This window comes from Cadophora gregata (assembly GCF_030347475.1).
Source record: "Cadophora gregata isolate MNR1 chromosome Unknown scaffold_3, whole genome shotgun sequence".
Classification (NCBI taxonomy): Eukaryota; Fungi; Ascomycota; class Leotiomycetes; order Helotiales; family Ploettnerulaceae; genus Cadophora; species Cadophora gregata.
Window position 1 is genome coordinate 430,529 of NW_026695926.1, and position 26,542 is coordinate 457,070.

The window sequence follows — 26,542 nt, forward strand, 5'->3', positions numbered from 1 at the left end:
AATAATTGGATGGGCTGGAAACAATCTCCATCAACAATCATCAGCTTCACTTTATGATTCACCAAACCTCAACATTCAAAGGTTTATACTTGCAGAATCTCTTCAACACAACACAGGTATTCATGATTGATTGCAAATGTTCGAGAAACATGTTTAGTTAATGCGAAAGTCGGGGCTTTTTGCATCACGCAGAAAGAGTAAAAATGGAGGTATCTGAGTAGATTCTATCAAAAATGAGACACAGAAAGTAAGGAAGTATTGTGCTTCTGAGGTTTAGAGTAACAATGACATTAGATTATCATGCTACTTCCACATATGAACATGTGTGCTGTCTATGACATATCCATATAAAATGGAGGAGTTTCGAAAGTTTCATACTCTCTTCCACGGTTTGGATCAGCAAAAGCCTTCGCCAGTCTCAACACCATCTTGTACACGCCCGACTTCACAACAGTCTTATCCGATAAAGTACCGTAAAAAGCATTGGCGTTGTAGAAACCAGGTAAAATTCTTGCTTCCCAATTCCACGGGAATCCCGCCACTGAGCCAGCGGTGGCAAGACCAGCGGCAAAAACAGGGTTGGTGCCGTTAACGCTGACAATGTCAAAGCGGATAGCCTTGGAGGCCCAAGTGTTGGACCAGTAGTAGACTGGGACGCTTCCGGCTGAAGGCTTATACGAATCAATAGATCCAGAGGATGTCTTTCCGGGGCCGGAATATGGCACGATGCCCAAGGCATATTCATTGTCATAGAGGTTGAGAGTAGGATCCGCGATGGGGATGTCGTTCATTTTGGTGGCAACACCGGCATAGGGTATGCCAGCAACCTCTCCAGATGAGGAAGTGACTTTGATAAACCCACTGTAGACCGGGACAAGTTTGCTGTTTAGGCTTTCATCTGGAGTGACGTTGATGCTGACTCGCTTCTTTGCACCTGGGGCGATGGTCAAAGTTGAGGGGGAGATCACAACAGTTGAATACTTCTCATCCATCTGGGGTGGGAATGGGACTACGCCGAAGTTGCCAGCAGTTCCGTAGGAATTGTCGAAAGCGTAGCTGTTTGCAGCTGGCTGGTGACTCAGAATGTAGGTCGCCGATGTTTTGCCAGTGTTCTCGACGTAAAAGGAGGGGCTCTTGACAAAATTGGCCGTGTCGTTGAGTGCCACGTTGGCCTCTGAGATAGAAATTCCTCCTCGAACCATTTGGTATGCATCAACAAGTCCGGCTATTGAAGTGTTAGTAACAATTCATTTATTGCAAGGCTATGTAGAAACTCACATCCTTGCTGCGCAACCGAGGCCAAGAAGGTGGAATTCTTGGTTCCGTCGTTGAAGTTCAATGGGTTTGCTGTTGCTGCAAGAGCGCTATTGATCACTTTGGGATTGATGCCTTTGCCCTTCGCTTGCATGTACAGTGCAACTACTCCAGCAACAAAGGGGGTTGCCATAGAAGTACCGGAAAGGACTGCGTAGCTACCTTCAGATGTAAGGTAAGTTGACAAGATCGAGCCTCCTGGTCCCGACACGACTGGCTTAATGGTGTTCTCAGCCGACAAGCCGTAAGAAGAGAAAGTGCTCATCGTGTTACCGCTAAGGTTATTCACAGGTCCTGGGGTATCAATCTTCAGAATGGGGTCTTTTCCAAACGTGGCTTGGACCTTGTGACCACTTGCTAGCTGCTTGACGAACTCCTCTCCAAGGACGTTGGTAAGCATAGCTACTCCCAAAACGTCAGCGACGGTGATTTGAGGAGAGACAGGTATTGCGACGTTATTGTAGAGAAAGACGTATTGAGCACCAGCGGCAACTGCATTGGCAACCTTCGTATCAAATGTGCAAGTTCCTCGGCGGATAAGAGCAATAGTACCCTTCAAGTCCTTTGTGATCGGGTCGCAACCATCATTCGTCACTTTACTGTCCAGACTGGTGGCAACGATCGGAAGGCTGGTGCCGGAGAAATTGCCTACTGCCAGGTTGTAGACAAATTCGATAGGTGCGCCGCCATCAACTGTGTAGCTTGCGATCGTCGCTGCACTGGGAGTGTTAGTGTTGTCTACAGATCCAACTGCAGTGACATCGGTTCCTGATGCAGCTGACGATGCATAAAACATTCCATCCTCGCCAGCGTTTCCAGCGGCAAGCATACATGGTGTTCCAGCTGCGACAATGGCGGCAGTGGCTGCAGACCAAGGACTGATGGGTGAATTAGCAGGAGACTTCGAACGACTAGAGCTCAGACTTACTCCTCAGGCCAACCGTTGTTGCTGCCAATAGAGGACGTGATTAAATCGACGCCATTGTTGTGGGCCATGATAAATGCCTGGATAAGAATGTCTGTTGGTGCATTGTCTTCACAAGCAAAGACTTTGTACATGTGAAGTGTTGCGTTTGGAGCAACGCCCAAGATGTAAGGATCATTTGAGGCACCGATGATACCTGCAACATGAGTTCCGTGTCCGAGACAGTCCATAGGATCATCATCAGCGGCTGGATTGCCATTTGCATCGTAGTCACCCACGAGATCGTAACCATATGAAATTTTGAATCCAGGACCGATACCACCACCAAGTGCTGGCAAGTTGTAATCGATACTTTCTTGTGTTAGTAGATGATCAGCGTAATTCAAAGTTGCAGCACGCACCCCGTGTCAATGATTCCGATTGTGATTCCACTGCCATCGAGTCCCTCGGCTTGCAACTTGTCAACGCCACTAAATCATATCAGCATTGTAACATTGATTGACAGTTCCGGTTGGTTTACGTCATTTTATGAGTGGTCATATCATCGCTGTCCGCTACTGCTCGGCCTTTCAGCTTCGCAGCAGACCATAGCTTCGCAACATTTGCCACATCACCGACTGGAGCAGCTCTTTGGTGCAGCCTGACAGGAGAAATGCTCTTGACTTGAGTGAAGTTTCCGATAGTATCGAGATGTGTATCATTGACGTCACGGAGATGGAATGAGGTTCCAGCAAAAATCGCAGGATCGAATGTCTGGCGAGTGGTGACTGGGATACCATTGGCAGTCAAATTCTGGTAGAAGTTGGCTGATGATGGCTGAAGGTATTAGTCGAGCTCTTTCTGTGGTGTTTAGAGTTCAACATACTAAGTTTGACTCGAAAGTAACAATATAGGCACCCGGGACAACCTTCTCGCTTCTTGGACTCGCTTTGTAACCACTGGGAAGTGTTACAGCAGAAGCGAGCGATGCTGCTTGAAAGAAGAGGGCGGTTTTGCTTGAGAACAACATCTTGACGATACAGCTGGAGACGCAGTCGCTGATGGATCTGCTACCAAGGGCGAGTCACAGTATCTATAACATTTTTACCCCTCGAAAGAAGAGGAATTTGGCACCGAGGCACTTGCATCCCCACAGAACGACACAATACGTTATCGCAATTGTCGATGGTGATCTTCACACTTCGGAAGCATATCCATGGATCCTCTTGGTCACTCACCAATATTTCCTGCATACTGACCTTCCCATTGGAGGCAAGATGCAACTCGATGCCACCATAGCTGCCCGATGCAGAACAATCCATGGAATAACGTTCTTCGCACGCACGCGGAGACCAGGGGAGCTTATCTTATTTGCTTGGCGAGCTACTCCAAACACAGAAGGTTCTCGTCAATGCTCGTTAAGGTTGGTCCGTCCCCACTCTGTACCTGCATAAAAGTAAATACCCCCTGATCCCAACTAACCGAATGAAGACAATGGCCGAGGGCATCTGATGCGAATTGATGTCCGCTCAGCCGCTGTTGCATTCTGTGGCGGCAACGGTAACCAAGCGGAGCTAACTCTCCTGTGGAGCAGGAATTGCAGGATAACTTATTTGGTTTTGTAGAATCAAGCAATGCAGTCTTTGAGCTTATGTCGTGCTTCTCCGGTGGACATGCTTTGACAGGTTTTGCTCCAACTATTCTGCGCACGCTAGGGGCACGAAGCCTCGCTATTTAGCAAGGCTTTGCGAACTCGAGGTTTCATTAAATCTGTCATAGGGGTTTCACGTGGGCTTCTTGATCCTAATTGCTGGTATTCAAGAACTGAAGCTTTTGATTATTTTCCATCCAACTGTACACGCCTCCATATTCCTTAATCTCTCCTTATGTTGGGTTACCTTCGTCCAGAGAAATGGAGACTCCTCTATTACTGTCAACTGAACCCAAGCCACACCCCGAGTACCCCAGGGGGGTCATGCCAACTATTGGAACCCAAGTCGCCACCACAGATTCTTGAACTCCAGACATTTAGGATCCATCGTGGTCCAACCAAGTAAATACTAATGAATATACCTTCAAATGGGACGCTTTTGATAAGGAATAACGATGAAGACTCAGTCTTCATCGCTAGATAGTAAGAGCCCAGTATGGTGAGCGCTGTATTCGGCCATGTACCAGACAACGGAAGACCAAGGTCAAAATCAAAAACAAAGCAGCCAGGCCAAGAAAGAGACGACCAGCCTTAATAACCAAGCAAGAAGCGTCACCCAAGAAATTTAATGCCAATCCACCATCCAAAATCTTCATTATCTTCCGGAATAAGCGCTACCACATCTGTGGAAGCACAGAAGAAGCCGCACGCAGTGGGAACCCCTTAGGCACCTCCACGATACCAGCTATGATACATAGTATTATGCTAGACTACAAAGAGACATCTCCCCATGAGATATGTCTCACGCCTCGGGTTCTGTCACAGTCATCAGGTGATATTGTCTCAAATAAGGGCGGATGATGAGAGTGGTAAATGGTATGAGAGAGGCTCAGAGGACGAAGACTAAGATAAAGACAGAAATGAGTATGAAGACGAGGATGTCCAAATGTCTGGGACGTAGTGAGCAATTATATATAGGAAGTCGATGATTGGGAGGGGATTCGGGCTGTTGTGTTCTAAGCGACACGGTTAGCAAGAGCGGTTCTGTCACTGTCACACGACAACTTGCTTTATAGCTCGAAAGGTGGGAGAAGTATCAGTAATATTCTATTTGCTATTTCTGATAACCTATTCATGTGCAGACCCAAACTCCAAACATGCAGCCTCTGGAAACCGAAAACATCAATGAGAACGCCAAGTTGAATATCAATGAGCCAGCCGAGATCTCTAATTGTCAAAAAGAGTGACCCGCGCGAAACAGCCCAAATGCAGATGAAAAAAAAGTCATTCTATCATCTCAATCCTTCGCCCTCATCCCCTTGAATCTCCACTATGTTCTCCGATAACATCTCTCGATCTCACTCAATTTCCTCCCGTTCCTAGCTCCCACCCTGCTCCCCGATCACACTTTCTAATTCCTCAACTCTTTCCTCCGCTCTCCTAAGCTTATATATCAATCTACTATTACACTCTTCGAGCGTAGAAATCTGTTTCGAGAGCGAAACGATGAATTTCGCACTAGATGAGTGGAGGAGTGCGGAGGTAGTAAAAGGTGTGTTTGGTGTGTTGACTGTGGATGGATGCGCAAGTGGGCCGTCGGAATGGATTGAAAGGTCGGAGATGGTCTCCTCCGAATAGTCATCGTCGGAGCTGGGGATGTCGCGGTGGGGTGAGCCTAATCCGCCACGGACTCGAGGCTCATACTCATCCTCCTCCTCCCCATCACCATCCTGATCCCCAACATCACCCGAACCGGCTGGACCATATCCCTCCTTCGCAGGTCTATGCAGAGTTTTTGACCGGGCAGAGACTGGTTTATGAATCTTGTGACTGGGGGCGTCTTCAATGTCGATATCGCTGTCGCTCAATGCAGGCTTGGGGGTGACCTTGTCCCTAGGCCTGGGCTCGGGCTGGGGATTGACTTTCTTGACTTCGCGAGCTACGCCTCTGGTTCCTCGAATCTTGAATGAGGAGATTTTGGGGGTTTCTTCACTTCCCGGGAGATTGGTGGCTTGTGCGCTTGCGGGGGAAGTGGATGGGGAGTGGGAGTGTTTGTTCTTGCCCTTGTCGTTGCTTGATTCAGTCGGAACAGGCTTGGATTCTGCATCTTCTGTGGCAGGATCTGGATCAGATTGGTCGGCGCCACTTTGAAGAGATGGAGTACTCTCTAGTCTGAGTCCTGACGCTTCGCCGTTCTCAGATGGGGATACTCCGTCCTTGGGAGATGGTGCTGATGTCTCGATATGAGAAAATCCTGCCATTTCAGCGTTGGCGTCTGTCCCTTGATGGACGGTGGGGAGATCTTTTACTGGGTGGATTGGTCGATTAATGAGATCGATAATGTCGAGTCCGGAACTGTTGCTTGCAACTTTGTTCGAATTTAAGACTTCTGATTCTGGGAGGTGAGAGGAGGTGTAATTGTCTGTTAAGGAGGCTTCCTCATCTTTGTGGAAGTTGCCAGTTCGGGGTGGTAAGCTGGTGGACTTCACAGTTGACTTGACTGTTGAGATTTTGGGTCGGATTGATTTCTCGGGAAGTGATGGGCTGGCTTTGTCTGTGGAGCGTGTTTTTTTGGTTGGAGTTGGGGATGTCGATTCTGAAGGTGGACTCTCCCACCAAGTGGGGCCTGGCTCCTTCATATTTGGCGTACAAGATGACTTTGAGTTAGTAATTCAGAGGGGAATGTCTGTGTTTATATGCTCCTCGCCCACAAGATCTAACAAAGGAAGAGGCGAGCATTGGAGATGGAACAAGGAACGATACAATTCATGCAGAATCCAAGTGTCTTCATCTACATGGAACAGTTACCTGATCACATCTTTTTCAATGAAGAGTGCAAGAATCACCTGGCAATGAAATGGAAGATGTTCTTCAGAGGCTCTAAAGGAAGTAAGGGGATGCAGAAAGGCTGTGTATATGACCGACAATGTCCTCATTGTTCATCATCATTGATTGAGATTTGATGGGAAATCTCGAGAAAGACGTTAGTCACCTAACAAAGGTGATGGACGTTCTGAAAGAAATCGTATTCTGGCAGGCAGAATCAAAGAAGGTCATTGTTTAGAATAGGCACCATTCAGGAAATCAGGTGTACTACTCAAATGTGGTTAAGTTCAAAGAGACATGGCATGTACTGACTTCGCGCTAACTGAAAGAGCTTCAATAATGACCGAACCTGTACGGTAAACAAACAAGCGAGGGGGCATCACATGATCTAGAAGGACGTTCCAGTCTTGACAAGTGGAGGCAAACAAACTTCAGCAGCACAAAGAAATTGCAAGACATCGAGCCAGAGTATCTTGGGATAAGGACCCCATTCCGTTTAGAACCGAGGCTTTACTAATCCGGGTTGATGCTGCTATGTTATTAGGACTCTAAATACCTGTCAAGGAATAGCCATTGGGAAAGTGGGCGGATGGTCCCATGCAAGGCCCCCGAGATGTATGTTTCCTTTTTCTATCTGACATAAGTACATACAGTATCTCACAGATAATTGTATCCTCCCCACTTCAGAAAGACTACACACCACAGCAGACTCCCCACAGCAGGTACTAGATCCAATTCGATAACAGACCAAATCCATAGACACCCAAGCGGAGGAGATTGTTTCATAACAGCATAATATCCATGCATGTTCGTGATGTAAATGAGATAGCATCCGGCTGAGACCGAGCCAACAAAAAATAGAGTCTGGTATGTTATTTTCAAAGCTTTTGGAGCGAGTGGAGGGATGACGGGCGATGGTGTCGGATGTTGATGGAAGAAGTACATTAGGAGAAAGATGACTACGACCGATATCGTTAGCCGTGAATCCAGTCAGCATGGGAAAGAGGAAGAGACATACCCGGAAATGCCTGCAAAGCCCTCCACATAATATCCTGCCAAACAATACTATCTGCACCATACTGATGCGAAATCAACACATCCAACGTGAAATGCAGCATCGTCAAACTTATACTCCATAACACCGACTCGCCCAATCTGCCGACCAATGCTTCTGTATCCGCTTCTTCGCCGGCTCTGCCTTCCAGTGAAGAGCTGTCGGCTTGCCCATCGTAGGTTTTGAGGAGGCCGCGCTGTTCGGCGATGTCGAGGAGGGTTGCTTGGGAGGGACCGGATCGATCAGGTTGGGATAGAGGGATCTTCTTGGGGGTCTTTTCCTTTCGATGGCGCGCCATTGTGAGGGTACTTTTCCTGCAGCTGCTTAGGCTTGGATCTATCTTGAAGTCCCTGTCGCTCTCCTCGGAATGATCCTCGCTCAGTCCTCAGTGTATCTATCCACAAGTATACACACTTCTTTTTGTATAGGCCTTTCGCTAGCAGATTATAGTCCTCCTCCTTTTCGCTCGAGCCAATATCGTCAATGGGTCGCCGCTAGCTCCTAGAGCTCTTGCTCAGATGCCTCGGTGTCGTGTGCCTCTTTTGCCCAAGAAACAGCTGCGGACAACAGTCAACCGATGCCTCGTCGTCTCTCAAATTCGCCTTCCTGATCCCCTTCAACCTGGTTCTATTCGCCTTGGCTGTCTAGATAAGCTGCCACTGGCCACAGCTGAGGTCGCAGCAGAAATATAAGGTTGTTTGGGACTCAGGCAGTGCAGGGCAGTGCATCTGTGGCCCAACTTTAAACCCCCCGGGCTATCCGCTATCAGGGCTAGTTCCCGCCGTCACCCCTCGCTAACGGGGCCTAACATTTGCGCCCGCGCCCCTCGCCCTCGGTCATTCAATTGGAACTCTCGCCTCGTCTCGCTGATCCTCTCCTCTCCTCTCCTCAATGCCAGGTGGCTTCACCACCTTCAGTCGCCCCCTTATCCACGCGACACCCTCTCTCCTGCAGCAAAACAACAGCAGAGCACTCAAGACCAGACCTCCGCAGTCTGCCAACATTCCACGCTTCCCACTGCCTCCGCTCTTTCAGCGTAGTCATGCAATGGTTCACGCTCCTTGCGATTCCCCTCGTTGCCATCACTGCATGGCTATACACCGTCAACATTGCGCGCAGCCGCTTCCCCAAACTGCGCAACAAGCGCATATGTCTTCTGATCGCGCATCCTGATGACGAGGCAATGTTCTTCGCGCCGACCCTCCTGGCATTGAACAATCCAGAGCTGGGAAATCATGTCAAGATCCTATGTTTGAGCAGTGGTACGTCACCTCTTGTGTTTGTGCCTGGCGCACGAAGTAGGATGGCACGCGATGGCGATTGAAGGACCTCACTAACACATTACCCCCAGGAGACGCAGACGGATTGGGGGAAACGCGCAAGAAGGAATTGGTCAAGAGCGGCATGGCATTGGGTCTGCGCAAAGAAGACGATGTGTTTGTGGTTGAAAACCCGTACGCACCCACACATCAACCCCTCTACCCCCACCTCCACCTCTTGGACCACAACTGACAAATGTATTGTTTTCTTCCACAGTGACTTCCCAGATAGCATGACTACAGCCTGGGATAAACAGAAGATTGCCTCTCTTCTCTCGTCAGCCTTCGCGCCGAACCTCTCCAACCCCATGAAGAATAAATCTGCAGATGCGCCAACCGCCACAATCGATGTTCTGATAACCTTCGACGCATCAGGCGTCTCTTCACACCCCAACCATATCTCCCTATTCCACGGCGCACGTCATTTTATTTCCTCCCTCATACACAATCGACCTGGCTGGGGCTGTCCGGTTGATCTATACTCCCTGACTTCGGTGAACGTGGTGCGGAAGTATACGAGTTTCTTCGACTCGATCATTAGTCTGCTTGTGATTGTCGTGAGCAAGAAACAGATGAACGAACACCCTTCACCTCTCCTTTTCTTGAGCGGCATCAACGAAGTCCGCGCCGCGCAGTCCGCAATGACGAGTGCGCATAAGAGCCAGATGCGGTGGTTTCGTTGGGGTTGGATTGGGCTCAGTCGATATATGGTGGTGAATGATTTGAGGTTGGAGAAGATAAGCGGAGCATAACAATGAAGAGGCTGGGATTTTTGGTCGGAGGAGTTGGATTGGTCCGGATTGGTTGGAATTGTTCTGGACAGGATTTTGCTCGGCTGAGCTGCATTTGCATTGCCAGCACAGCACAGCACAGTACGCATATATGCATGGTAAGGCGTGGTTTGTATTCTTTTTCGGATGGTGTGTATATACCCTACATAATGCATAAACCTCTTCATTCTCCCACGATAAAGTGGTCGAGATTCTGTAAAGCCCTGCTCTCCTTTTTACCTGCCCGAGCCTATAAATATATCCGCATTTTCTAAGTAATGGAGCAAGTTCTGTCTGCTAGTTGCGAATTCTCTGTATAAAGAGAGCTTGGGTATGGTGATCTCACTTATTCTTCCATCAACTACCAGCTTCTCCGCTAAGATTCTCCACTATAGTTGCAAGATATGTCACTCCTTCGTTATTGCCGAATTAGTCCATTGTTTGGCCCTGGACAGCAACATTCTACGCAATTACTACTTGGTGTTAACTTCAAATTTTGTATTTCTGTTTTGTCGTGCACCCGGCGTACCTGCGGCACTCCCTGAGGTGCTCTAGCCAACTAGAGCTGCTTACGAAGTTATCCCATCAACCGCCACAGGGACATTTTAGCGTCGTTTAGTATTCGCTTAAAAGACATACCTTCTACAAAGCTGGCTCGGCTGGATAACAAGAATTATAAAATTAGGAAAAGTTTTTACTCTTAGTAACATATAATATTTTAAAGCAGCTGAGCTTTACTGTGAAATCTTTATTGAATTCTATTAACAATTAACTTATTGGCAGGTTAGCAACAAGCGGTATGGCCGCTGTGAAGCTGAAGCTTCATCCGAATCAATTTTTTAGCAGCTGCATGTAGCGAATTCCCAGAGTCTAGATCTTTCTCGTTTTGAGTGAATCCCAGCGATCGCCTGGGTATATGCTTAGTTCTGCCAAATGCTGAAACAAGCTGGATGCTCATTTGTCACGAGGCATACCTGTACCGAAAATCAAATCTGTGGATAAGGACTTTCCTCGGCGTCGTTGTTACTGGGTATATTCTTAAATCTACGTATATAAGCTATGCTTCAGTTTGGCGTGATTCTCCAGTTAGAACGCCGCGCCTGTTTGATATACTATAACTTTTTTATTACTAATCCAAATTTTATAAATGTTAGCTTAAAAGAAAGCTTAATAATAGCGTATTAATGTAATAGCACGGTTTAGCGTTAGCTAGCACGTGAGCGAAATAACCACGGATCAGGTGATAACCTCTCTATTAGCGCGAATATCAAGCTGAGGAGCCCTCGATTCCGTGAAGGGCGCTCGAGCCTATATAGACAAATTCACCGGGCTATTCCCGATTAGGCCTAATTACATTTGACGTAAAGCTTGACGTAAACTCTTATAGTAGCGTAGAGCTATTTCCTCTTGCGTATAACTAAGTGGGTAACTGTCGGTAAACCCCTTTCAAGTTAACCGAGCTTTACCGAGTCTTACCGAGCTCTAGACTTTTCCTAATAGGGTATAGTAAAGAAGTGGTTACTACTACCTTTATAATTAATTTGTATAATATAAAGAAGTAAGGTAGTGCTGTTAAAGTGTATAGTAAGTAAGGATATAAAGGACTACTAACTAAATAAGTAGTAAAAGTAAGAGAGAGAAGATAATATATTTATTACGCGTTATCGCGCTTACTTATATAATCTATAAAATAGGCTAACTATCTTTTGACCTAAAACTATACTATCTTACTATATATATTCCCCTCTAAATAAATAGTCGCCCTTTAATTATATCCCTTGAAGTATTATATAAACAAAAAGAAACATATACTAAGAATCTTACTAACTATCTACTTTTATTATATTACTTACACTTATTGCTAAATACTCTTTAGCTTTCTTTATAAATAATAAGCTCTTTTTTAACGCGATCTTTATTACTTCCTTACTTAACTGATTAGCGTCACACTTTACCTTTCTTATTAAGACGCTTATAACTTTTAATACCTCTTTTAGGTAGTAAAAGGACTTCTCTTTAAACGCTTTCTTTTTTACTCTTTTTACTATCTTAAAAGCCTTTATAACTATAACTAGTATTTTAGCTTTTTACTTATTAATAAAGTTATAAGCTACTGCTTAATCCTCTCTTAATAGAACGCTTCTTTAAGCTATTACTGCTAAAGAACTCTATTATTATTAAGTAACTAGAGTATTAAATAAAGCCTTTAACTTAAAAAGCTTAACTATAGCAGCGAATTAAAAGGGAATTACTGTAACAGTCCGGTATTTACTTATTGTAAATACAGAAGGCTATAATTAATCTCTAATAATCGAGAAGTAGGTATATTATATAGATAGAAAGATAGTTACTAAATATCAAAATACTATTTAAAGTTAAGTATAAAGCTCCTATTTAGTAGCAGATATACTAATCTTATATAAAACCTTTATTTCCTTAGATCCTTTAAGTATAAATCTATAGATCCTTAAATCCCTTCTCTTATTATAAGATCTAAAGATCTAAGGATTTATTATATAATATTAAGTTACTAAAACTAGCGCTCTTAACTATAGTACTTAGATTATATAATATATATAACTATTATAGTACTATAAAATCCTAAAAGAGGAGTTCTCTTAAGAGCTTTTCCTTTTTAAAAGACTTCTTTTAAGAACTAGTATCTCTTTAAGCCTATAGTCTCTTACCCTTTTCTACCTAAGAATCTTTAGGCTCTTAAGAGAATCCCCCTAAGAGCACTAGGCTCTTAAGCAGTCTATAACATTATCCCCTCTTCTATACTAGCGTAGTCCCTACACTTAAGTATAACCTAAAAAACGTTAATAGCTACTAATAGCTATCTTTCTTATCTATTATATTTAGTATTATAAAGAAATTAAGTATTACTTAAATAAAGAAAAAATAAAGTATCTAGCTCACGCTTTATATTAAGCGTGTCGCGTAACTTATAAAGCCTTATTTTTTCTACTATAGCCTTTCTTATACCTGCTTTTTAGATTTATCTATTTTAAAAAGATACTCTAAGTACGTTCACTTAAAGCGTTACGATTATAATATCTTAGGGTATATTAAAAAGTTCATTCTTAGATAGCTTATATACTAGTTAAAGATAGAAAAGACTATAACTTCCGCTCGTCCCTTAACGCTTCCCTTTAAGCTTATTAAAAATAACCCTAACTCTTAGTTCCCTGCCTTTAAGCCTAACGCTTATCTAGTATCTTTCTTTAAGGGCCGAGTTCCTGACCTTAAGTCCTCTTCCTTTTAAGTAAACCTAGACTTTATTAATAAAAGTCTTAAAGAAGCCTAGGATAGTAGAGATTAGACTTAAGTTCTTAGGTGTTTTCTAATTATAAGTACTCTTTTTATTTAATTAAATATTTTAGCTTACTATAAAAGTTCTGATAGTTAAGGATAGCCTCTACTTTGTACTTAGCGTTTGGATTAATCAGTTGTATTTTAGTAATAAAAGCTAGTAGTGCTCCTAGCAGTACTAGTTTAAGGAGAGATATATAAAATACTAGGTGAATATTTATTGTCTTTAATAAAGCTAGTTAATAATTAACTAGTCCCTTAACTTTAATAATTTTAAATAGTCCTAGCTTCTTATGATCTAATTTATAACTTAGTCGTTTAGTTATAATATTCTTTCTAAGTAAGTAGACTTTATCTCTCTCCTTAAGTATTAGTCCTATACTACGCTTTCTATTGTAGTAAATCGTAGATCTTTACGTAATAAAGAGAATATTAGCTAATAACTCTTTATAGAGCTGTTTAAGCTTACCTACCTATAGTATAACTTCTTACGCGGTACCCTAACCGGCTATTAATAGGTTATATACCGTAGGGTTATACCTATAATTCGCGTAAAATAATAATACTCTAATAATCTCTTAATCCGCGCTATTATATATAAACTAGACAAGTAGGAGTAGCTACACTTAGTCGTCTTGTTTATAGTTTATATAATATTAAAGATAAGTCTCTATTATCTAGTTGATTCGTTTTATTTATATATTAGTTTAAGAATAGAATACAGTTAATATTTTCTGTTTTATTCCTAAGAGCGTAATAAGAGTTTTCTAGAACTTCAAGGTGAAGAGCTTATCTTTATCTAAGATAATCTTTTCTAGTATTCCGTAGCTTATAAGAATTATCTTAAAGAATACCTGCGCTATCATAGGCGCGTCCTATATTTTAAGTACTAGTACTATATACACGTACTTTATAAATCTATCTGTTATTATATAAATCAAGTTATATACGATTCTTATAACTAAATCTTTTAAGGGTAGTAATTTAACTACGAAATCTAAAGCGATTAATTTTTATAAGCGAGGTAGTGTTATTAATAACTTTATAAGTCTATATAGAGCGTAGTGAGATACCTTGTTTTAGATATATATATCGCACGATACTACTACGTCTTTAACTACCTTCCTTATTTCCAGAAAGTAGTATTCTTTAGATAGCTTAAATAATATCTTAGCTAACTTTTAATATCTATAAGTAAGTAGCTTATAGAAGTCCATAACGAATTTAGCTTAGTCCTAAGTAAGTATATATATTTGTCCCTAGAATAGGAGAGTTTCTTTTAAAGAAAAAGAGAATCTTTCGCCTAGTTATTATCGCTATTTAGCTATAACTAAGTTATTAGCGTAGCTTTTCTAGATTCTCTTTATAACTAGCTATCCTATTATAGCTAGCTATCAGCTATTAATAACTAATAAATCGCTATTTTTCCGTAGTATAGTATAAGATTCGTGAGTCTTATTTATAAGATATTCTAGTTTCTAGCTTAAAGCGTTAGCTTAAGTATTTTCTGTTCTCTTAATATAAGAAATTTAAAGCTTAATAGTAAAGAGAGTTTCGTATTAACGGACCTAACATTAGTTTAGTTCTTTAGTAGTTATAAAGTAAATAAGATTTTTATAGTCTATTAAAATCTGTACCTTATAGGCGGCGCCTTTAAGGTAGACCTTTTATTTATATACTATATCTACAATTACTAGTAACTCTTTATTATATATATTATAGTTAAGTTCCGCTAGTAATAGTTTCCGCGAATAGTAAGTAACTAATTACTATCTTCCGTCCTTACTTAGCTAGCTAAGTACGACTCTAATAGCGTAGTCTGAAGAATCTGTCTTTATATATATTTCTTTATTTAAGGTAAAGGAAGTAAGAACTAGTTCTATAATAAAGGCTACTTTAAGTGCCTTAAATGCCTTTCGCGCGCTATTAGACTAGTGAAATTACTTATTCTTATAGGTTAACTTTATAAGTAGCCTAGCGATTTTCGAGTAGTCTTTAATAAATCGCTTATAGAAGTTAGTAAACCCTAAGAATAATTGTATTTTTTTAATATTCGTAGGCCTTATTTACTTAATAATTACTTTAATCTTTTTAAGATTTATAGCTAATCTTATAGTAGTAACTATATAGCCTAGAAAGATAATCTTATTTACGTGGAAGTTATACTTCTCTAGTTTAAGTAATAGGTAAGTGTCTTTTAGCCTTTAAAGGATAGCTGTGATATCCTTTATATATTACTCCTCTAATTTAGAGTAGACTAGTATATTATCTAAATAGTATATATATATTACGTCTAAGTAAGGCCGTAAAATATTATTAATTAGACGCTAAAATATGGCTAGTATATTAGTTAAGCCGAAGAGTATAACTATATACTTATAGTAACTAAAATAAGTACGAAATACTATTTTCTCTTCTTTACCTTTAGCTATCTTAACGAGGTTATACGCTTCTTATAAGTTAAGTTAAGTGAAAATCTTAGCTTTAATAAGTCTGTCCTGTAGCTCCTTAGCTAATAGTAGTATATAATAATCCTTTTTTATAGTATTATTTAATTAACAGTAGTTGATATATATTTATTATCTACTATCTTTCTTTTCTATAAATAAGATATTACTTCTTTATAAAGATTTAGATTCTTAGATAAATCCTTTTACTAAGTTTTTATTAATATATTACTTAATTATTATTAAGTCTATCGCTGAATATTCCCTAAGTGATTAAAATATCAGCTTAGTACTTAGTTTTAACTCGATCTGATAATTATAGTCCTAGTGTTTTAGTAAGGCTTTAATACCTTGTTTTTCCTTAAATAGTACTATAAATTTCTTATATACTAATAGTATATCCTTTATTAGTAGACCCTTATCTTAGTGTCTAAGCTCTTCCTTAGAGGTAACACTAACCTCTTAAATACTTACTACTTCTGTTCTTAGTGGATAATAGTAGTCTCTATAATAACTAAACTTAAGCTTTTCTATCTGCTAATTAATAATAGGGTTATACTTTTCTATTTATAGTAATCTTAAGATAATATTATACTTTTTAATCCTAATAATATCGAATTAGATTATTTTAGAGTGCTTAGTGATACCTATATAAACTGAGGCGGTCTAAACCTCGATTAGTCTATTAAAGGCGACTTTACTATCTACTAGTACTAGATAATATCTCTTATCCTTTACTTTAGTTAATAGATAGTGCTCGAGTATAATAGTAAGAGATATAAAGTTCCCTTGTGCTCTAAAGTCTACTATCGCCTAAAGCTTGACTCTCTTAATTTTAACCTCTAATATAAGATACTTATCTCTAATAATAGTAAGCTGCTACACGCAGAAATACTTCTAATATACACTATAATTAAGGATATTCTCTTATACCCTTTGATTACTATAGCTTAGGCTAACTTTATATATAAGCTTTACTCTAAGTTTAGTATAAGTTACTAGGTTATATATCTCGTAATAGTAACGACTATTATTATTAATATAGACTTATATCTTATAATATCGGTTTTCTGCTATTATTTCCTACTCCTTGCTTACCTCTAGTAACGCGCTAGTGTTAAGAGTAGCAGTGTTTTAGAGTAGTAGGTGCTATTTAAAAGTCGCTAGTCCTTCTTAACTACTAGCTATTCTCTATCTAATCTGCTTATATTTCCGGTAGACTACTTCGTACTTTACTTCTTATAGTAGACCCTTTAAACTAATAAGACCTAGTTTTTAATAAGTAACCTTAGTAGCTATATTAGTCTAGTAGTAAGTGTTATAGCTAACTTAGTATAAGCTTTCCTCTCTTTAAGTAACTTTTTAAGTTTCATTTACTTTTAGTCTTAAGAGTTTAGGTTAAGGTAGCCTTAGTTCCGGAGTCTATTCTAGTTCCTAGGCCTTCTTCTCGCTATCACTTAATATTAGCTCTGTGTTATCGTCTAGCCTAAAGCTATTAACGTCTTGATATATATAATCTTTAAAAGGTATACTAACGACAGTTTACTTAAGCTAATCCGTGATACTTGCGGAATCTTACTTACTATTATTAGAATCGCTTAACTAAGTATAGATATAATTCTCCTTAAGCTTGTTTATAGTTATATATTAATATACTATAGTAAGTTATCGTGTTAGTTCGTTATAAGAGCCATATCTTATTACATTAGCGTGTTTCTTATCTATCTACGATTTCTTTTATTAATAAAAGCTAGCTATATAACTAGGGAGGCTATATTTAAAGTATAGCTTCTTCTCTCGCTGCTTACTTATAACTTTCTTAGATAACCTACTACTACGTAGCTTTCCCTAATAACTTAGCTTTTAGAATATCGTATTAAGTTCTATTTCCCGAAAGTAGAATAGTTTCTTATTATTACTCCCTCTCCTTTAGTATATATATATTCTAGAGTAGTATTAGCTTTTTTTCTTAAGTGCTCTCTTATAATTTTAGTTATTAACCTTAATAGCTATCTTAATAAGTTCTTACAGACTAGTAAGCGTATCTAATCTTACTATCTTATCTTTCACTCTATCCTTTAATCTCTTATAGTACTATACCTAAAGGATATCGTTATTTTAGCTAGTTTAATTTACGAATTACTAAAAAGCAGTAGTATATATAGTTACTAACTTAACCTGCTTTAAGTTTTAGATATTCCGCTTAGTAGTACAGTTCTAGTTAATATCGCTAAAAACGCAGTTAATCTTATACTTAAAACTCTTAAAGGTTATAAAGATCCTTTAAGATTCTTTAGTTATTACTATAGAGACTCTTCTGTCTTTAGTTCGGTTCTAAATATAGTCTGAGAGGAAAGTCTTAATCTAGTTAAAGGCAGACTTATAGAGAAAAGATAAAGCCTAAAAGACTTTATTAGTATCTATAGCGAACTAGTGACTATTAAAGCTTATATAAAGTTTAACCTACGTAAAGTACGCTCTAAGCTTAGACCGGTCTTTATTATAAAGATCCAAGGTAGTAATCTTAAGTATATTTTTTATATTAAAGACTTTAATAGAAGCCAGGTTATCGTTTAATAACGATCCTTTAACAGAGGATATATTATCTTTATAAGTCAGTACTTTTAATAAGAAAGTACTTAAAGTGTAATAGTCTGGTATTTACTTATTATAAATATAAAAAGCTATAATTAATCTCTAATAATTAAGAGGTAAGTGTATTATATAAATAAAAAAATAGTTACTAAATATTAGAATACTATTTAAAGTTAAGTATAAAGCTCTTATCTAGTAGTAGATATACTAATCTTATATAAAACTTTTGTTTCTTTAGATCCTTTAAGTATAGATCTATAGATCCTTAGATCCCTTCTTTTATTATAAGATTTAAAGATCTAGGGATTTATTATATAATATTAAGTCACTAGAACTAGCGCCTTTAACTATAGTACTTAGATTATATAATATATATAACTATTATAGTATTATAAAATCTTAAAAGAGAAGTTCTCTTAGGAGCTCTTCTTTCCTAAAAGACTTCTTTTAAGAACTAGTATCTCTTTAAGCCTATAGTCTCTTAGCCCCTCTTACCTAAGAGTCCTTAGGCTCTCAGGGGAATCCCCTTAAGAGCGCTAAGCTCCTAAGCGGTTCGTAACAATTACTTTATATCGATTTGTAAGGCTTGACAAGGTAGTTAAGAGTGTAATAAAATCTTAGTAAAAGTTAGCTAGGTCCCTTTAAGTTTTACCTTTTATAACTTTTAAGGTTTTTTTATTATCTTAAATCGTAATAAACTATAGTAAGATAGTCTAGCGAACTTTTATTACAAGCTTAGTTAACTTGTATAGAATTTTTAGTAACGTAATCTGTATATCTTTAAGGCTATAAGAAGTTCTAATTTAATCTACTTTTAAAACCTTTATATCTTTTTAAGTAAACGTTTAGTCTGTGATTTAGTAAATATAGTAGTTAGTATCTTACCCTTACTTGTAAACACGCGCTTACTACTTATCTAGCTTATATTATATCTCTAGATAGTAGAAAGTGTAATTATTCTTATTCTTTTAGTTTAATAAGATACTACCTTAAATTATAGTAGTATCGTAATTAGTAGTAAGTATATTATTGATACTTAAATCGATATAACAGAAAAAGGTCTTATTACTTGATATAGTGTATTTGGCGTAGTAAGAGTAACTGACTAGCCTTTATTTTTTATTAGGACAAAGGGCAGTATATAATATATAGTAGGCGGGGTCTTAGTGTATAAGTTATTAGGTTACTAAAAAGAATATATTTTATAGCTATTTGATATTTTTACGCTTATTTATCTCTTATAAGTAGTATTAGTATATATCTAATTTATCGTGGATTTGCTTTTTAAGAGGGGAGTGGAACTATTATTTAAAGAGGCAGCGAATAACTTATCTATTCTCTTTTTATTATAGTAAGATCATCAGATCTCAGCTATCTAGAATTAGCTTTTAATTATAGTTAAATAGTTTAAGCCTTTTTTTTAGTGAAATTTATAAGGTCTAAGCTTATCTAATAGGCAGGGAGGGCGATTAGCTATATAAAACTAAACGTAAGTCTTTAGGTCTGTTTTTAGTTTTTTGATTTTTAACCTCTTGTTATATATAATATATAGCCTTTTAATAGCTAAACCTTCCGGAAGTCGCTTTGTATAAAGATTTATACGCTTTGTTATTAGTTATAAGTGACTATAGTAAACTTACTGAAATCTTAACATTTTACCTAAGAGCTTTATTATCACTATAACTAGTAGAACTTTTTTTCCTTTATTATAGTTTTTTAGCTAACAGTTATATCTTTTTTATAGCTATACTTTTATATATCTTTATCTTTCTCTTTTACTTTTTACTTCTTTTATTTCTTTAGCTTCTCTTTAACTAAGTTAATTTCTTTCTTATTAATCTTAGCCTTCTCTTTATATATAAACTTAAACTTTTTTATAGCCTTGCTTATTTTCTCTTAGCGCTAAGACTAACGCGGTTAGGGAACTAAAGCTACTGTACTACTTATAATAATTTCCCTTGCTAAATAGGTTAAATTATTAGCACTACTAGAGCTCTCTCTTTCTTTACTTGCAGCTATAAGCGTACTTTTTAATTCCTTTATAAACACTTCTTTTTTCGCGAATCCTCTTATATTAACTTATATTTTAATACTCTTTTATTTCCTTCTTATTAATTTCCTTATCTTTTCTCTTTTTACTTTTACGCTTATTATATAAGTCATATCTATTGTAGTAACTTTTTTTACTTTAAATATACCTTAATATAGTAGCTTTAAGACTTTCTTTTAGACTTTTAAGTTAACTTGTAATTTAGCTTTTTTAATAGATATCTTTATAGATATTTTTTAGTAGTAACTTACGAATTCTCTTGACTTAGTCGTTAGTTAAGCTAGTAAATTTAGGTCTATCTAGTTCTTTACTATATTACTATAAGCTTTATTAAGTTTATTTTTCTTCTTTATATTATTAATAATTATAACCTAAACTTCTGTTTAAGACTGATAAAACTTATCTTTAAATATATAGATCTGAAATATCCTTAACTTCTTTATATATTTATATATTTACTTAATAAGTTCTTTAGCTTTATTATAGTATATTATTATATTCTTTAAGACTTTTAACTAGGTATTATATTAGTCTTGTAGTAGAATCTTATTTAAGTATATAATCACTTTATTAAAGTTAGTAAAAGCTAGTAATCTGTCTTTTATAAGTACCTTAACTAGGCTTATACTTATACTTTCGCTGTTATTTATAGCGAACTATTGTATTTATATAGTGATCTAGTTATTATAGCGCGAAATATAAAAAAGTTGTTATTTTTAAAGAAAGTTAAAAAGTTTTAAATTAGAAAAATCCTTAGCGCTTTAAATCCTCCTTTAAAAGCTCTTATACCTTGCTTAGTAACTTACAACTTATTATTTCTCTAATCGCATTATTATACTACTTGCTAGTAACTAATATATAATAAACAACTAGTACTTCTCTATATCTTTTACTTTTTCCTCTTAAAATTCACTTTTTTATCTATTACTTTACGTTTCTTTTTATTAAATTTACCTTTTTTATAGCCTCGCTACTACTACTTACTTAATATAAAAACCCTTTTATACTCTTATTTTCTTAAATTTTCCTTTTTCTTTTAATAACTATTTTTTTATAGTTACCTCCCTTTTTTATATTATTATTACTATTCTTATACTTTACTACTTTTCTCGTATATCAGCAAAAAAATCTAGCTCCAGGCAGCCGCCGGCTAGCCGCCAAAGGCGCTATTTTCGCTATTCCAGCCTAAGTTACATATCGATTAATTTGACAGCTAGCGACCCCTAAAGCGGTATATACTAATTTAAATCGACGACGTAAGCGCCTAGGGCGACTAAGACGCTATAAGGGCTTATAAGCTTAATTAGGACTAGCGTATAAAATAAAAGTGGGTCCGATTTTTTTATATTATATAAGGTATATTAGTAAGCTTATTACTAAAAATACTAAGAATACTAAGGATACTAAGAATACTAAGAATACTAAGAATACTAAGGATACTAATAAGACTATATCTTATAAGGGGGTATTATTAGGCTTATATCGCCCGATTAGGCAAGGCGGCGACTTACCCCTGCATAAAATTTACCCGAATCGAATTATAAGCTTATTAGCGATTTTTTAGCGTAGATATTCATATCGTCAAAGGCTTAGCGAGACTAGTTTTAAGGACGTGCGTAGAAAGTATAGGTCTTTTTAAATTCTCGGTTAAAATCCACGCTAGTCTAACTGTTTTTAGTTAGTTTAAAATCTAAAAATAAACTTAACTTTTAATTTTTAATTCTAATTAAAAATATTATATCTTTCCTAATTAGGTCTAGCTTATATATAAAAGTGGGTCTTATAAAGGGCGCTTAGGGCGTATAAGGCGGCCTTTTATTATTTAAGGCCGACGTACTGTAAAGGTAGTGGTAACCACTTCTTTACTATACCCGATTAGGAAGAGTCTAGAGCTCGGCAAAGCTCGGTAAGACTCGGTAGAGCTCGGTTAACTCTGAAGGGGTTTACCGACAGTTACCCACTTAGTTATACGCAAAGGGAAATAGCTCTACGCTACTATAGGAGTTTACGTCAAGTTTTACGTCAAGTGTAATTAGGTCTAATCGGGAATAGCCCGGGGAATTTGTCTATATAGGCTTGAGCGCCCTCTACGGAATCGAGGGCTCCTCAGCTTGATATTCGCGCTAATAGAGAGGTTATCACCTGATCCGTGGTTATTTCGCTCACGTGCTAGCTAACGCTAAACCGTGCTATTACACGTACAACGGCCTCTTATATTTTAAGGCGCCTTAAGCGTAAAAAGCGACTAAATAGCGAAAATAGCGAAAATAGCGGGTGGCATATGCACCCGGCGGCAGAATTTTTTACTGATATGCTTTTTACACTCTTAACCTGTACCTTTATCACTTTTATTATAATAGCGTTGCTTTTAAAGACTATCTTTATCTAGTATATCTTAAAGCGTTCTTTATACAGCCTAACCTTTAGTATAGTTTATATCTAAGACGTTATAGTAGCTATCTGAGCTAATAAGATTATATGTTTATCAGACTATATAATTAGCTTTTTAGTTCTTGCCTTTAATAAGTAGGCTTTTACTAAGACAGAAGTATTTAATAAACAAAAGATTAATTTTCTTTTTTATCTTTATATATACTTTAGTTAGAAATCTGTAAGTCACGCCTTTTTTAGTCTAAATAATCTTATTATAGAGTTTAACGACGTACTCTTTTATAGTAGTATTATTATAAGATTTAATATAGATACTTTAGACCTAACTTTTATCTTTATAAAAGAGTATAATAGTTACGAGTAGTAGTGTAATAAGCACTTGTTTAGTAATAGCAACTCTCTTAATAACTATAAGAAGAAAGAATTATAGAAGTATATTAAGTTTAAGCTTTTAACTAACTTATCTGCAAAGACTCTTAGCTTATCTTTTAAAGACCTTTTTACTTTTAGTGTTATCTGCGTTAAGAACACTATTAAGAAGGAAAAGCTTACTAAGAAGGAGACTCTCTTTATAAAGAAGTTAAAAGACACTAATAAGTATATAAATAACGCTTTAAATCAGGATGATTTTAATAAAAGTAATACTTTTATTATTAACTATAGGTCTATATTTACTATTACTACTTTTACTTTTATGACTTTTAAGAAAATCACGTTTTAAGTTATTTAGTCTTTTAAGACTGCTTTTACTTTAAAGAAGGCTATTAATAGTAATAAAGATATTAAGGTTTATACTAATATTAATAATATTAAAGATAAAGATAATAGTAACTATTTTAAGAAAAAGAAGAAGAAGAAATCTACTAAGTGTTAGGCTTTTAAGACTACTTTTAAAACTACTACTAGACTACGTTAAGCTTATTTCTGTTATAAGGCTATTATAACTACTCTTACTTTTATTACTAACTATTTTCTTAAGATTAAGTTACTTTTTAATAAGTATATTTAATAATACCTTTATAATAAAAGTACTTTTAACTTTGCTAATACTTAGTCTTACCTTATTATTTATTAGATATACTTTAATCTTAAGTATATTAGTTATATTAGTAGTGCCTTTACTTAAGATATTAATAGTAAATATTATTATATAACTTACTTTAAAGGATATATTTATTAAATTATTATTAAGTTTATTATTATTTAGTATAGCGTATTAAGTAGCTCTCTCTTAGCTTATCTGACTACTGCTAGTAAGTATTTTTCTTTTTTAGCTAGCTATAATACTAATAATAATAGTAATAGCAAGAGTAGTAAAGAAATAGAGGTTAATAACAATAAAATAGCTAAAGACGCTACCTCTTTAGTCTGATAAGTCCTTTTAGCTGTTTTTATTATATATATTAATTTGTTTAGTCGTATACTTAACGTTTAAAGTAATTGTTTTCTTTAATTTCTTTATATAATAACTACTTTAAGTATTACTTACGATATTACTTGTTTTTTTTTTCTCTTTACTTAACCTTAATATTATTATAAGTGATTAATAGATAAGAATTAATATTATTTGACTTTACTTGTTTTTTTACTTAATAAGTAAATATAACTTATCTCTTTTACTTAATGTTTTCTAGCCTTTTTAAAAACTTTCGCTGCTTTATTTCCTTTACTAAGTAAGTTAAATTATCTTACGGCCTAGCTGCTTAATTATAATAACTATATACTTATCTTTTAGAATTGCCGCTTATTTTTTCTTTAGTTCTTAAAGGTCGCTCTTTACTTTAGCTTACCTTTTTATTACTAGCGTAATACTTAAGACGTTACTCTTTAAGTCGCTTTTTATATCACTAGCTATTATATCCTCTTTTTTACTTAGACTTTTAGGCTTAGACTTATTAAATCCCTTACTAACCTTAACTAGTTTTTAAATAGAGTCTCTTTTATAAAAGACTTTAAGTTAATTCCTTAAAAAGGTATTATTAAGTTAAGTGTTATAAAGTTTTAAAAGTATATATATTTCTTTCTTTGCGATAGTTATATTAACTTTATATAAGTTAAGCTATTAATAGTTAAGCTTTAGTTTAAAAGATATATCGACCTTTTACTTAGTATTATATAAAAGAATAATATTCTCTGCTTTAATTTCTACTTAGTAAATCTGACGATTAATATTAAACTTACCTTTACTTATTACTTATATTTTATATTACTTTACAGTTGTTTTTTTTAAATCTTTATCTTTAATCTGAATTTACTTTATATAAAGAGTTAGAGTCTTTGCCTTTATTTAAGTATTCTTTTAATCTATAACTCTTTAAGTAGGGACTTTTATTTTTACTAGTAAAACTACCTTTAACTTATATTATATCTAAAATAGTAAATATTTAGTCGTACCTTTAATAGTATAGCGATCTGCTAAAAGTATTATATATAGATTTCTAACTTAATCGCTTATGCTCTTATTTGTTATCTTTACTAAAGCGTTTATAATAGGTTTATAACTTTTCTTTACTATTTTATTTATTAGGGTATAATAGGCTAATACTACTACCCTTTAGATTTTATATTTCTAAGCGAGCTCTTTTACTTACTTTTTGTTTTCTAGCCTTTTATTAATAACTAGCTTTTTAAAGATTTTATAGTAATATATTATATCTTCTTAAAGGAAATCTATAATAGCTATTAAAGTCGTATTAGCTAACGCTTTAGCTTTAACTTATCTAGATAGATTATCTTATATTATAACTAAGTAGCGCTTTTCTTACTTTAGTAGTAAATATACTATATTTATTCTTACTTTAGCTTACAAAGTGTTAGTTTATATAAGATAAAGCGCTTTCTTTATCTTTATAAAGTCTTAAAGTTAATAAGCTTTATATGTTATTATATAAGATTTTATATCTAAGTATAGTAAGTCTTAAAAATACCTTTTCGCAACTTTTCAGTAAGTACTTTTCTATCTTTTATAGCTTATATCTTTATAAAGAGATTTAAAGATTATTTATCGCTTTCTTTTACTATTTACAACTTATCTTATTAAAAAACCTTTATTAGTATAACGATATAAAACTCTATCTTAAACTATATAATTTAAAGCTTATTACTTAAATCTCTTAAAGTCTTTAAGGTTAACCTTACTTAGTTGCCTTAATATAAGAAGATACTTTATAATAAAGTTGAAATTTAAACGTTATACTTTTTATAAGTAAAGTATTACTTTTTTAGTCTAGATACTAACTTTAACTTAACTAAACTAAGTATCTATAAAGTTATTAATATCTTCTTTTAAAGCTTTAATATCTAACTCCTTTTAAGTAGCTAGTTACTTAGATAGCCTATCTGTTGTAATATATTTTATTTCTAGTATATAGTATACTTTAAAATTAAAAAAGTGTATCTAAGTAATTTATCTTATAACTAAAGCCTTAGGTAAGTCTAACGCTTTTTAATTAAGCTGCGTTACTAGAACTATAGTATTTGTTTTTAGGATAAAGTAGCGGTTAATTAGAACCCTACGGACTTTTTTTAACGCCTTTAAAACCCTATGATACTTTCTTTTAGTAGTATTATAGTTTCTTTTAGTAGCTATCTATACTCTACTATTATACTTAATAAGATAACGCTTAAAGTCACGATTTAACTATATTAAGACTATCTCTTATCTTTATAAGCTTATATCTACTATTAGAATCACTTTACTACTTCCTTTAGAGATATCTAGCTTTACTAGCGTTAAGGCTATTATTAAAGTTAACTTTAGTATATTTATTACGAACCTTTTAATGTTTTTAAATTTCCACTCTACTTCCTTTTAAAGTAAAAGGTATAATAGCTTAGCTTTTTTAGTATAGTTAATAATCTAGATATAGTAGTAGTTATAGACTTTAAGAAACGCCTTGACTTTAGTTA

The 26,542-nt window shown here is 35.8% G+C and overlaps 4 protein-coding genes across 4 annotated transcripts; 1 reads left to right on the forward strand and 3 right to left on the reverse strand.

Annotated features, from left to right (window-relative positions):
- Positions 1 to 39: 39 nt before the first annotated feature.
- ONS95_008704 (uncharacterized protein) lies at positions 40 to 3,552 on the reverse strand. Its single transcript, XM_058502249.1, has 6 exons — positions 3,105 to 3,552; positions 2,760 to 3,055; positions 2,641 to 2,709; positions 2,243 to 2,590; positions 1,279 to 2,192; positions 40 to 1,225 (listed from the first exon to the last, which is right to left on the reverse strand). The coding sequence occupies exons 1-6, from the start codon at positions 3,246 to 3,248 to the stop codon at positions 333 to 335; spliced, it is 2,664 nt and encodes an 887-aa protein (XP_058361176.1). The 5' UTR covers positions 3,249 to 3,552; the 3' UTR covers positions 40 to 332.
- Positions 3,553 to 5,248: 1,696 nt separating this feature from the next.
- ONS95_008705 (uncharacterized protein) lies at positions 5,249 to 6,130 on the reverse strand (the record flags this gene model as incomplete). The annotated part of the gene is made up of 1 exon (XM_058502250.1): positions 5,249 to 6,130. One exon carries the CDS (start codon positions 6,128 to 6,130, stop codon positions 5,249 to 5,251), a length of 882 nt encoding a protein of 293 aa, XP_058361177.1.
- Positions 6,131 to 7,352: 1,222 nt separating this feature from the next.
- Positions 7,353 to 8,047, reverse strand: ONS95_008706 (uncharacterized protein; the record flags this gene model as incomplete). The annotated part of the gene is made up of 2 exons (XM_058502251.1): positions 7,353 to 7,654; positions 7,714 to 8,047. 2 exons carry the CDS (start codon positions 8,045 to 8,047, stop codon positions 7,353 to 7,355), a joined length of 636 nt encoding a protein of 211 aa, XP_058361178.1.
- A 744-nt stretch (positions 8,048 to 8,791) lies between these two features.
- GPI12 (N-acetylglucosaminyl-phosphatidylinositol de-N-acetylase) lies at positions 8,792 to 10,887 on the forward strand (the record flags this gene model as incomplete). The annotated part of the gene is made up of 4 exons (XM_058502252.1): positions 8,792 to 9,011; positions 9,101 to 9,203; positions 9,286 to 10,169; positions 10,234 to 10,887. The coding sequence occupies 3 exons, from the start codon at positions 8,792 to 8,794 to the stop codon at positions 9,818 to 9,820; spliced, it is 858 nt and encodes a 285-aa protein (XP_058361179.1). The 3' UTR covers positions 9,821 to 10,169; positions 10,234 to 10,887.
- Positions 10,888 to 26,542: the final 15,655 nt, after the last annotated feature.

What these genes read in the sequence shown, in the direction of transcription:
- ONS95_008704 (XM_058502249.1), bottom strand. Translation starts at nt 3,248, where the DNA reads ATGTTGTTCTCAAGCAAAACCGCCCTCTTCTTTCAAGCAGCATCGCTC. An exon ending in ATGACCACTCATAAAATGAC is followed by an intron (nt 2,710 to 2,759) that starts GTAAACCAACCG and finishes GATATGATTTAG; the next exon opens with TGGCGTTGACAAGTTGCAAG. An exon ending in ATCGGAATCATTGACACGGG is followed by an intron (nt 2,591 to 2,640) that starts GTGCGTGCTGCA and finishes AACACAAGAAAG; the next exon opens with TATCGATTACAACTTGCCAG.